General features: G+C 46.2%; 6 protein-coding genes across 6 annotated transcripts; 3 read left to right on the top strand and 3 right to left on the bottom strand.

Annotated features, from left to right (window-relative positions):
• Positions 1-314: 314 nt before the first annotated feature.
• Positions 315-598, top strand: N7481_002349 (uncharacterized protein; the record flags this gene model as incomplete). The annotated part of the gene is made up of 2 exons (XM_057261568.1): positions 315-432; positions 462-598. The coding sequence occupies 2 exons, from the start codon at positions 315-317 to the stop codon at positions 596-598; spliced, it is 255 nt and encodes an 84-aa protein (XP_057126500.1).
• A 731-nt stretch (positions 599-1329) lies between these two features.
• Positions 1330-2377, top strand: N7481_002348 (uncharacterized protein; the record flags this gene model as incomplete). Its single annotated transcript, XM_057261567.1, has 3 exons — positions 1330-1746; positions 1909-2127; positions 2162-2377. The coding sequence occupies 3 exons, from the start codon at positions 1330-1332 to the stop codon at positions 2375-2377; spliced, it is 852 nt and encodes a 283-aa protein (XP_057126499.1).
• Positions 2378-3078: 701 nt separating this feature from the next.
• N7481_002347 (uncharacterized protein) lies at positions 3079-4190 on the bottom strand (the record flags this gene model as incomplete). The annotated part of the gene is made up of 3 exons (XM_057261566.1): positions 3079-3725; positions 3888-3989; positions 4046-4190. 3 exons carry the CDS (start codon positions 4188-4190, stop codon positions 3079-3081), a joined length of 894 nt encoding a protein of 297 aa, XP_057126498.1.
• A 326-nt stretch (positions 4191-4516) lies between these two features.
• Positions 4517-5578, bottom strand: N7481_002346 (uncharacterized protein; the record flags this gene model as incomplete). Its single annotated transcript, XM_057261565.1, has 4 exons — positions 4517-4837; positions 4895-5220; positions 5283-5393; positions 5458-5578. 4 exons carry the CDS (start codon positions 5576-5578, stop codon positions 4517-4519), a joined length of 879 nt encoding a protein of 292 aa, XP_057126497.1.
• Positions 5579-6837: 1259 nt separating this feature from the next.
• N7481_002345 (uncharacterized protein) lies at positions 6838-7755 on the bottom strand (the record flags this gene model as incomplete). The annotated part of the gene is made up of 1 exon (XM_057261564.1): positions 6838-7755. One exon carries the CDS (start codon positions 7753-7755, stop codon positions 6838-6840), a length of 918 nt encoding a protein of 305 aa, XP_057126496.1.
• Positions 7756-8428: 673 nt separating this feature from the next.
• On the top strand, positions 8429-9850 carry N7481_002344 (uncharacterized protein; the record flags this gene model as incomplete). The annotated part of the gene is made up of 1 exon (XM_057261563.1): positions 8429-9850. The coding sequence occupies one exon, from the start codon at positions 8429-8431 to the stop codon at positions 9848-9850; it is 1422 nt and encodes a 473-aa protein (XP_057126495.1).
• Positions 9851-10128: the final 278 nt, after the last annotated feature.

Below are 10128 nucleotides of genomic sequence, written 5' to 3'. Positions count from 1 at the left end.
ATTGTCTCTATGAATCCGCAATAAACTATCTTCGCATTCACTACCTTCTTGTAGTTACATGATCGTGGAATTTCTAGATCGCCGTATATATAGTAATTCGTAGATGGATATCTTGACCCGAGGAAATGATTTTTAGCTGTGGGGTACATGCTACTACGGCTGGCCTCCCGAGATTCATCGGCTTCTTTCCCGGTCGGACAAGCATCTCTATAAGACTCGGAAGACATGCGACTTCGAATTGGTCACCTAAATCAATTTTATTATTATTCTGGATTCAGCTGCTTGATTGAGATCCAGAAGCTGAACATTTCAACATGGCAGAATCTGAAGTTGTTGGTTTACTGAAGCAACTCATGCAAATTCCGTCATGCAGCAGAAGAACAGGCCATTGGCATATTCCTCGAGTAACACTTGAAGAGTTTGGGCTACACAGTGGATCTTGTCCCCATAACCCCTGATAGCTCTCGCTGCAATGTATAAGCATATCTTAGCTCTTCTCGCGAGACGCGTGTTTGCCTCACTGCGCACATGGATACGGTTCCTCGACATATCTCACTTCGAGAGACACCCAATATACAAAGGCGGTCCAGAAGTTTGAAGACATCGCGCTATTTTTTTAGCGCGATTTTCGCGTCACCCCCCCACCCATCTTCTTCAACTACCCCCTACACCACCAATATGCGTCGGTTTGGCACTGAAATAAGTGGCAATCGAAGGCCAGGGGGTGAGCTTTCATCTGAGGCCCGCGCAGCTATTATATACGCTCATGAATGTGGTGTATCGCCTACTAAAATGGCTACTGAGTTCAACGTCGCACGCTCAACAATATACTCTACAATCAAACGATTCCGAGAGCATCAAACGCTTAAATCACTGCCTCGTTCAGGTGCCCCTAAAGTCTATAGGTACTCTACTATTAAATATACCTGTTTACTTGCACGTCGTGAGCCTTGGCTAAGCCTTAGTGAGCTAAGCGCCCGTATACCCAGCCATCCATCTCGATCAGCAATCAAGCGATTCCTACGTTCAAAATTCCTCCAGCGCTATCGAGCAAGAGGTTGTACCCCAATTTCGAGGGAGAACGCCCGCAAACGAGTCCGATTTTGCCGAAATTGGAGGGCTGAACGCTACAATTCCCAACTACAAAGCTTTATATTTTCCGACGAATGCAGCGTTCAACGTATCCCTAATTTAAACGGCCAATACGTTACCCGGCTTAGAGGAGAAGCTTACCGGCAGGGAATGGTGCAAGTTAAGGCTCATGTGAAGGATATTTGTCAAATGGTTTGGGCTGGAATATGGCTCGGAGGGCGTACAAAACTTGTTATTATGGAGCGTGACTTTTCAGAAGGACAGCGAGGTCGCGGAGGTGGTTATACAACGAAATCCTACCTAAAAGCACTTGAAGAAGGGTTTATTGAACACTATGAGCCTGGAACTATATTTCAGCAAGATAACGCAAAAATCCACCGCTCCTATGTTGCTCAGCGATGGTTTGAACGTCATGGTATACATGTTATGGAATGGCCGCCACGCTCGCCAGATCTCAACCCTATTGAACCCGTGTGGCGTATGCTCAAACGTAAATTATATGAGCTCTATCCTAATCTACTACATTGTGGTACATCTGAGGCAGATTGGAAGCTATTTAGGGAGTGTATATCTGAGGCCTGGGATGCGCTAGATCAAAATAAAATTGATAGTATAATTAGATCGATGCCTCAGCGTGTAAGCGAGACTCGTAAGGTACGTGGCTACTATACTCGGTTTTAGCAATTGAAATTCTGTGATATACTTTGTAATTGATTATTCTATATTATAGCAAATTTTGGTGCAATAATATTGCATATTGCATGCAATATATATATTTGAATGTAGAGTGGTGAAATGGCAGAATTACCCGATTAGGCGGTGTCTTCAAACTTATGGCCCAAGGTGGTAATTTACGGCCGTGGATCTTGCGATGATAAAGGTCCGATGGCATCGCAAATTATAGCCGTTGAAGAACTGCGTAAACAAGGTCTCATCGAGCCCGAGGATGTCTCACTTCTTTTTGTCCTTGGAGAAGGCAAGGGTGGTGTCGGCATGTTTGCTGCTAATAACGTGAATTTGTCCTGGGAGACAGTTGTGTTTGCCGAGCCGACAGGCAACCTATTAGCAGTTCGTGTTGGCCGAGCTCGAGCAGGTCCGATTTCCATCTTCAGATACTCTTGGACCGTCTGCCTTCCACTGCGGCGAAATTGCCGACGGAGAAGGATACAATATTTTGGCACCCAAATGCACTGCTGTCTGCTCGGTGCGAGTAGCCAAGGACCTACCGAGGATTGAGCAGTTGATAGAAAAAAATAATCTCCCGCCACGAAAACGTACATCTTAATAAAATATTTGTGTATCCGGAGCTTTATCTGGACCATGACATACCTGGTGGGCACAATTGCGGTCTCCTTCGGCACAGACGCGCCGCGGCTCAAGGGGGAGCATAAGAGATATCTATATGACCGGGTACCATCCTGGTAGCACATGGGGAAAATGAGCACATCAGAATATCGGAGCTTATTGAGAGTATGCAGATCTACAAAAGAATTGTGAAGTTTTGTCTACGTGGTTGCAGCGATTGAGTGCTTTTTGGAGGCCCGAAGTGGCCCGTTTATACTATCATGAATTACTGGTATTCAGGGCAATCTATGATTCGCTCAGACAAGGTTAGGAATATCTTGACAACAGAGTTACTATACCAGGCTCAGCCTATTCGATTCCAAAAATAAATAAAGAGCGGTTCTATAGAAGCCGGGAGCGAAGGGAGGTTCGAACCAACTTTTGATAAGCCAACTCAGCGAACTGTATTCAATTGGATAAAATCCCCTCCCCCCCCCCCAAAAGAAAAAGAAATAGCATGCCATGGTGGACGACGATTGCATAAGCTTGAGTGGTCGAAATTCCTGGAATGTTATTCCCGGCTGTCTGGATAGTCAAAAATGCGATCGGCGTAGAAGCAGAAAATTCAAAGCCAGAAAACGCTTCTGAAGATACTGGCTCGATGCCAAGCGAAATCACCGATTTTGATAATTTTCAACGCTTCTATGAATTCAACATCCGGTAAATCTTTTTATGCTGCTCCAACAGCACCAGCGTGGCAATTGTTTGAGGACCCAAGCGAACAAAGCTTGGGGTCCATCCACGAAAAACCCACCTGGGACCCTCAACGTGCATCAGGTTTCGCACAACTTCAAAAACTGAAGTCTTATTTGAAGAGCTCATCAACTGAGTTCTGATGACATCCATGGGACTTGAAATTGAGGTTGCGACTAAACTCGCCAACAGAGAGGCAGCGAAGTGAATCAAAGGCCTTTCCTCATCTGTGTCGCATAATTTATGTATCAATCTTTTGAATGAATCATATGATGCCAATTGGCTGGCGGTCATAATCCCAGAGCGAAAGCAATTAGGCCACAATCCTTGCCGAAAAGATCTCCAACCCTCGGTTCGTTTCATCTGGACCCATGCATCGAGTACATTTCGATAGTTGCGGCGCTGCTGCTGCGGTAACGAGGCGTCATTCTGCATTCTAACATTTGCAATATCTGCAGGGGTGCCAAAAATAGCACCGATAAACCCCGATGATGCGGCCATAATCCCTAAAATGGGCGTTGAAAGCGGTTGGTTGGATTTTTTTGCACTTTGTTTCATCTCTTCATAGAGAGCAATGCGCGATGTACCATAGGTCACTTAGAATATTAGAATAGGTCATTCTGAAACGAGATTTTCTTTAAGGCTTACATGCTCGCATAAACCCAGCAGTAAGCTAATTCAAATTGACAGGTACCCCGTCAGCAATAAGACTTATAGATCTAGCAACTGTTTCCGAGAATCTGCCACACGACTTACACCATGATAAAATCCCTTGGCTCCTTCACCCTGAAGAATCCTCATGCCGGTAATAATAGTGCTCTGCTTAGTGCCGTTTGATACGGTTTGCATTCGCACCTTAACTGTTTTCTCGCAGCTTTAGATCATGGACAATGAAACACTCTTTTGTTGTACTTACTAAGGTCAAAAGGATGGGAAACAATCACAGCCACGCAAGAGGCCGATCCACCAAACCATCTTGGGTAACTGATGTTTTCTGCTTTGGAAGATAGTGCTGAACTTTCTGGCGCCGGAGGAATCCGCACTACTTTCGTTGTCGCCATTCTGAGTTATTGGTAGCAGATGCAATTTAATGCTTCAAAGGTAATCCTTTTGAATGCACTTGCTTGTGAGTTGCCGAATCTAATATCTTTTTTCTGACTGAAAGCCTCCTTGGTGGGACGTAATTAGTTCTCGGTAACTCCAAGACGCCTATATGCTTCGACCCGAGAGAGCGAGGGGAAGGCGATCTTGAATGCCTGAGGCATATTAGCCATAACTATTAGCCGCAACACTAACTAACTACCGAGGCAGTTTGACGCGGTAAGATGGTTTTCTTAGCGGATCAAAAAATCCTTGGTGTGTTTATTCTCGCTGGTGCTAACTAGTGTTACCAACTACAATGTCCGCCATCAACGCGCAAATCAGCGCCAGTCATAAAACTGCTTCCGTCCCCCAACATGAAGAGTACGGGTGCGCGAAACTCGTCTGCCGTGCTCAGACGGTATAGCATATTATCTCCGGTCCACTGAGACTCCATGCCTGGCTTTTGTAAAGATTCGGCAGTTGCAGCGGTGCGAATGTAGCCGGGAGATAGCGAATTGACTCTAATGAGTGGTATTTCGACTCTCGACCCCCACTCAGCAGCCAGAGAACGCGTGAGCTGGTGAACGGCGGCCTTGGATGCATTATAGCCGGCTGTGTCGACACCCTGGTACCACCCACCAGGTCAGCGAAAAATCGTAAAATATTCCGACTGATTATCTACCTTGTTAGAGCAATAACCGCTCATACTTGCAACCAGAACCATGCTTCCAGTGGTGTTCGTGCGGGTCATCTCTCGGGCTGTGGCTTGGGCGATTAGGAATGTTCCTGTAACATTGATATCTAGAACTTTTCTAAATGAAGAAGCCGGAAATTCAGTCGCAGGACCATTGAGTGACAACCCGGCGCAAGCGACAAGCCCCTTAACTGGGTAGCGTAGAGAAGGGACAAAATTTGCAAAGGTTTCCGAAACCGCATTTTCATCAGTAACATCGAGCTGGAGATATGACAGTTGACGTTGGTGCTTCTTTGCAGCATCTTCGACATAACCTATTTCCAAAATAAAATCAGTTCTATCACAGCATAAATCGAAACATCATGTGAATTCTTACTCCAATTAGCGGCGTTAGGTGTGGGAGAAAGATCGAGACAGACAATGTCGGCACCACTCTCAAAGATGGCGATTGCTAGAGTCGTTCCCAAGAAGCCCGATGCACCAGTGACTGTGGCCTTATAGTTAGTGATTATTCCGAATATTAACTGCTAAAATCGCAATAAATATCATACTGATGACGGTGCGATTGTCGAGACGGAAGAGTTCTGATACAGGTCGTGATGGATCTCCCTGCGAAGGCTTTGCTTCGCGATAATGCAAGGCATGGACATTTCCGTCGCTTGTTTGAGGCATATTGAATTCCTGCTTTATCACTCCTTGGGCTTTTCACCACCAAAGAAGAAAGCGAGCATTTAACTATCTCCAACCTGCCTTACTTCCCGATAAGAGGGGCTTCTCGGGAGACTGAGAGCCGGCTGTGCATCACACTATGCTGTTGCAACCCCCGCACGCGAATAATGAGATGGCCGCTCCAATTAGACGGCCCGTTCGTTCGGCTTTGCCGCTCTAGGATATGGAACGCGGAGTGTTGGGGGTCTGTCACTGGTGGCGAATTGGCCCCGGGCCGTCAGTTGGCCGCGATCGGATTGTCCGAGCGCACCTGGACATAATCTGTACTCCTAGGATTTAATTACTGGTACCTGCTACTAGTAACTACTAGCGTTTATCTATAAGGCGCATGTCACATTCTATGGGTGTAACTGACGTCTTCCACCTGTGCAGTCATTTCATCTCTAATTGCATCAGGAGCTGAATGCTGCACACGAATCATATAGCTGTCCAAAGAGTACTTTAGGTATTACCATGGTCTATTCCGATCATGCATGAGACAGAAAAGCCCAACAGAGTCTGTTTCGAAAGCCTGAAGTTGAATATTGTTGGAAAATTTGTCAGTGCTATTAAAACCTAAGAATGGGAATGAATTCATGGTGAAGGCTTGGAATAAATAGACAAAGTCGTCGGGAGCAAGCATCTTTACTTGGGCATTATCCATCGCTAAAATTTTCCGAGCAAGGTCCAAGGTTCTCCGCGAGGCAAACAGGGTTACCTGTATATCCTTTAGAAAGCACTGAGTTGGACATGACCTGCTGTGTTACTTGTCAGCTCGCAGGCATCCATTCTTATTCCTAAGAGGCCCATTTATTGAATATCGATAGCAATTATCCCACAGGCATGCTTAGATTATACAGGCCGGAGACTGGGAGCGCCTTAAGTTTAGACAAATATACCCCACGTTCAACTTGAAGTTTTAATTGTTCGAGAATCTCCCAGCTTTTCAAATGGAAGCTGAGACTTAGGTGCCTCAGACATAAAAGTTCGCCTTCTCCCGTTGCGGCCTCCTGAGGTAGGCTCTCTCTCTCTCCATTGCAGGGCCTACTAGTATATATCACCTATCGCTAGACATTCGCATATAATCGCAAATTTCGTAGTTCTGAGCTTCTGTCAGAAAGCGATTTCATTATTTGGGTGGTATGTTTTTCATTACGAATCAAAAAGCCATCGCGGAGCATTGGCATGAATGAAAATTGCTAATAAACGCAGATGATTTGAATTCAAGTCTGGCTGCCATCGACTTGTATAAGAAACTTGACCCCTTGGCCTTTTCGAGCTGCCTCCCATGCGTCAGGCGCCTGGTGGAATGGAAATACCTTGCTAACGAAAGCCTTCAAAGGGATTTTGCCCCGCCCGACTAAACTCGATGCCAATGCGAAATCCCCAGGGCCATACCGGAAGCAGCCCCTCAGTGTGATCTCTTTCTCACTCAGCACAACCAGTGGAAATTCCACTATCTTCTTCCCCAACCCGACCTGTACATATGACCCGCCCTTTTTAATCAATTCAATGCCGAGCTGAACAGATGAGGCCACCCCCGTCGCCTCGATGACAACGTCGGCCCCTTCCCGGAGCCCCTTCTCAGCAACAAGGGCCTCAGCATTCTTCTCTACCGAAATTGCTGCGTCGAACTGATGTGTGGATACTTCTAATTCTTCAGCTGCGAATCTCAGACGCTCATTGTTGATATCAACCACGGTAATCCGACCAGCACCAAATTCGCGTGCGACCGCACAAGACAGCAAACCCACTGGACCTGCACCAAGAACAAGAACCTCTTGTCCCGGCTTAAGCTTTGAAAGGCAGAGACCATGGATCGCGACCGCGAGAGGCTCAAATATAACCCCTTCGTCTAGCCCCAGATGATCTGGTATCTTATAACATAAATCACCTGGAAGACGGAAGAAGGTCGCCAAAGTTCCGTGGACAACAGGTCCAGGCCCAGGACTTGCTGCAAAGGCCATTTCCGGGCACAAATTATATTTCCCTGCCAGGCAGAACGAGCAATACCGGCAGGGGAATCCAGGCTCGATCGCAACTCGATCACCCACTTTCAACGTTGTGACTGCAGACCCAATAGCCGCCACCACACCCGAAGCTTCATGGCCGAGAGTGACTGGGAATCCAGGGCGGATCATCTCATTTATCCCCCCCATGCACCCAGAAGTGAACCTAGTAGTACCTAATGAGCTGACTACTCTATTAGCAACCTGGGATGTGATCAAATACATACATCACTGCCACAAACTCCGGTGTACGAAATTCGAATTAAAACATCTCGTGGAGAGTCCTCGAGGGATGGCGTGGGAATATTTTCGAACCGCGCATCCCCAGCACCGTAGAGAAGACATGCTTGATTCTTTTCAGAAACCATATTATTGATTATCAACACGAATAAATTCGAAAATGCACCAATATGCTTGATCTGGAGACTGGGAGAATGATCGATTTATGTCTCAACGTCTTACTGACAGCGAGGCTTGACATGCTATCTACCAGAACGTGACATGGCCCAAGACCTAGGTACCCCTCCCAAGTGCTTAGACGTTATTTATTTCGTCGGCGTGGACACGGCCCGTGTTGACTGTGCTGCGTGAGGCCGTCCATGTAGGGGAATTCCTAAGCCGATCCTCCACTTTCAAGGTCAATGGGGACACGCTTTGTTCTTGAAGCACAGGCATTATAAAAGGAGAACAAAACGCCTGTCTGCAAACAGCTCTCCAAAAAATTTGATGAATTATTTTGAGCCTCCAGTGTTTATGTGAGGAGTCGAGGATCTCTTTTACTTTTCATCATTCTGAGCCGTCCATCATGAGTTCCCCGGATATCGGCAAACGAGCCTGGCACCGCACCACCATTTTCAACATTTCGATTGTTGCAGTATGCGCTTTCATTGCACCCGGCCTATGGGCTGCAATGAACGGATTAGGAGGAGCAGGCTCAGCAGATCCTTATTACGTGAATGCTGCCAATGCAGTTATCTTTTGTCTGCAGTTTGTGGTCTGCATATTCGGGAGTTCTCTTATAGCAAAGATCGGCCTCAAATGGGCTTTTTCAGTTGGCATGATCGGATTTCCAATTTATGCCTCTAGTGTGTATTGCAATATCAAATACAACAACACATGGTACATTATGCTTGCTTGTGTGATTGATGGCATCTCGTCAGGCATATTTTGGTTGACGGAAGGCGCAATTGTGCTGGCATACCCAGAAAAGCATCGGCGGGGAAAATACCTGGCTTATTGGCTTGCTAGTCGCATAGTGGGACAGATGATCGGTGGCGCTGTCACATTAGGGGTGAATGCCGAAAATAAAGAGAAGGGTCATATCAGTGTCCAGACCTACCTTGTATTCATTGCAATCCAAGCCATTGGACCGTTCATCGCAGCAATGCTATCCTCGCCTGAGAAGGTACAACGGTCCGACCGGACCAAAGTCATTATTAATTTACCACAAGGCCTCAATACTGAGCTTCGGGCTATGTGGAAACTTTTGGGGAGAAGAGAATTACTACTTCTCTTACCCATGATCTTCCAAAGCGTTTTTTCAGAAGCTTTCTTTTCGACCTACAATGCGACCTATTTTACCGTACGAGCACGCGCACTAACGTCTTTGGTGGCTAGCACATGCGTGATCCTTGCTAATTTTCTTTTGGGCTTTTTTCTGGACTGGCGCAAACTGACTCTGAACACACGTGCAGTGGGCGCCTTCGTGATCATTTATGCATTCGAGCTGTCTCTTTATATTTACGCGATGGTCGTCACCAAAGAATATGAGCGACAAGCAACTCCCAGAATTTTTGATTGGACCGACGATGGATTCGGGCGAGGTGCTTGTGTTTATATTTTGATGCTTGTTGGATTCAATCTTATGTACGACTATCTATACTGGCTCATCGGCACAATCAACCGTGATGGTGGTGATATTATCCGACTGAGTGCCGTTGTCCGGGGCGTCGAAAGCTGTGGACAAGCCATATCATACGGCATTAATTCAATTGACACCTTCAAGCTGTCTGGGGCTGTTGCAGTGAATTTGTCATTTTTCGCTGTTTGCATTATTCCATCAGCAATTGTCATTTTCCGCGTTGGCATCATCGACGGAGTCAAATTACACAACATCCAACAAGACGATATATTGCAGGTCGGAATTTCCAATAATGAGATGGGCGCAGATTCACCCCAGGCTGATTGCTCCAGTACTTGCGGCTCCACATGGGGTGATTCGAAATGAATACATCACGAAATGATTCAAATTATCAATTGGAAGCCATCGTGACTTGGGCCATTTGTATCTCGATCAAGTCTAATCTAGAGGTTCTCTTAGAATTTTCTAATGGTTTCCTGGATCGGTGCTGGAAATTACGTTATGGGTTCCTGAACAACTAATTAGCGACTGTTTTCACTTGATCCACTCAATCATGCAGTGCCGAGGTTGACGTTGCGCGAAGTTTTTATAAGGATGCAATTAATCAGCGGCCCTAGCTCTATTTTTCCTTTGCGATGTTTGGG

This window comes from Penicillium waksmanii (genome assembly GCF_028829765.1).
Source record: "Penicillium waksmanii strain IBT 27052 chromosome Unknown utg000002l:1.0-3326099.0:1.0-3328782.0, whole genome shotgun sequence".
NCBI lineage: Eukaryota > Fungi > Ascomycota > Eurotiomycetes > Eurotiales > Aspergillaceae > Penicillium > Penicillium waksmanii.
Note: the sequence above shows the minus strand (reverse complement) of the source record. Positions and strands in the feature narration are given on the sequence as shown.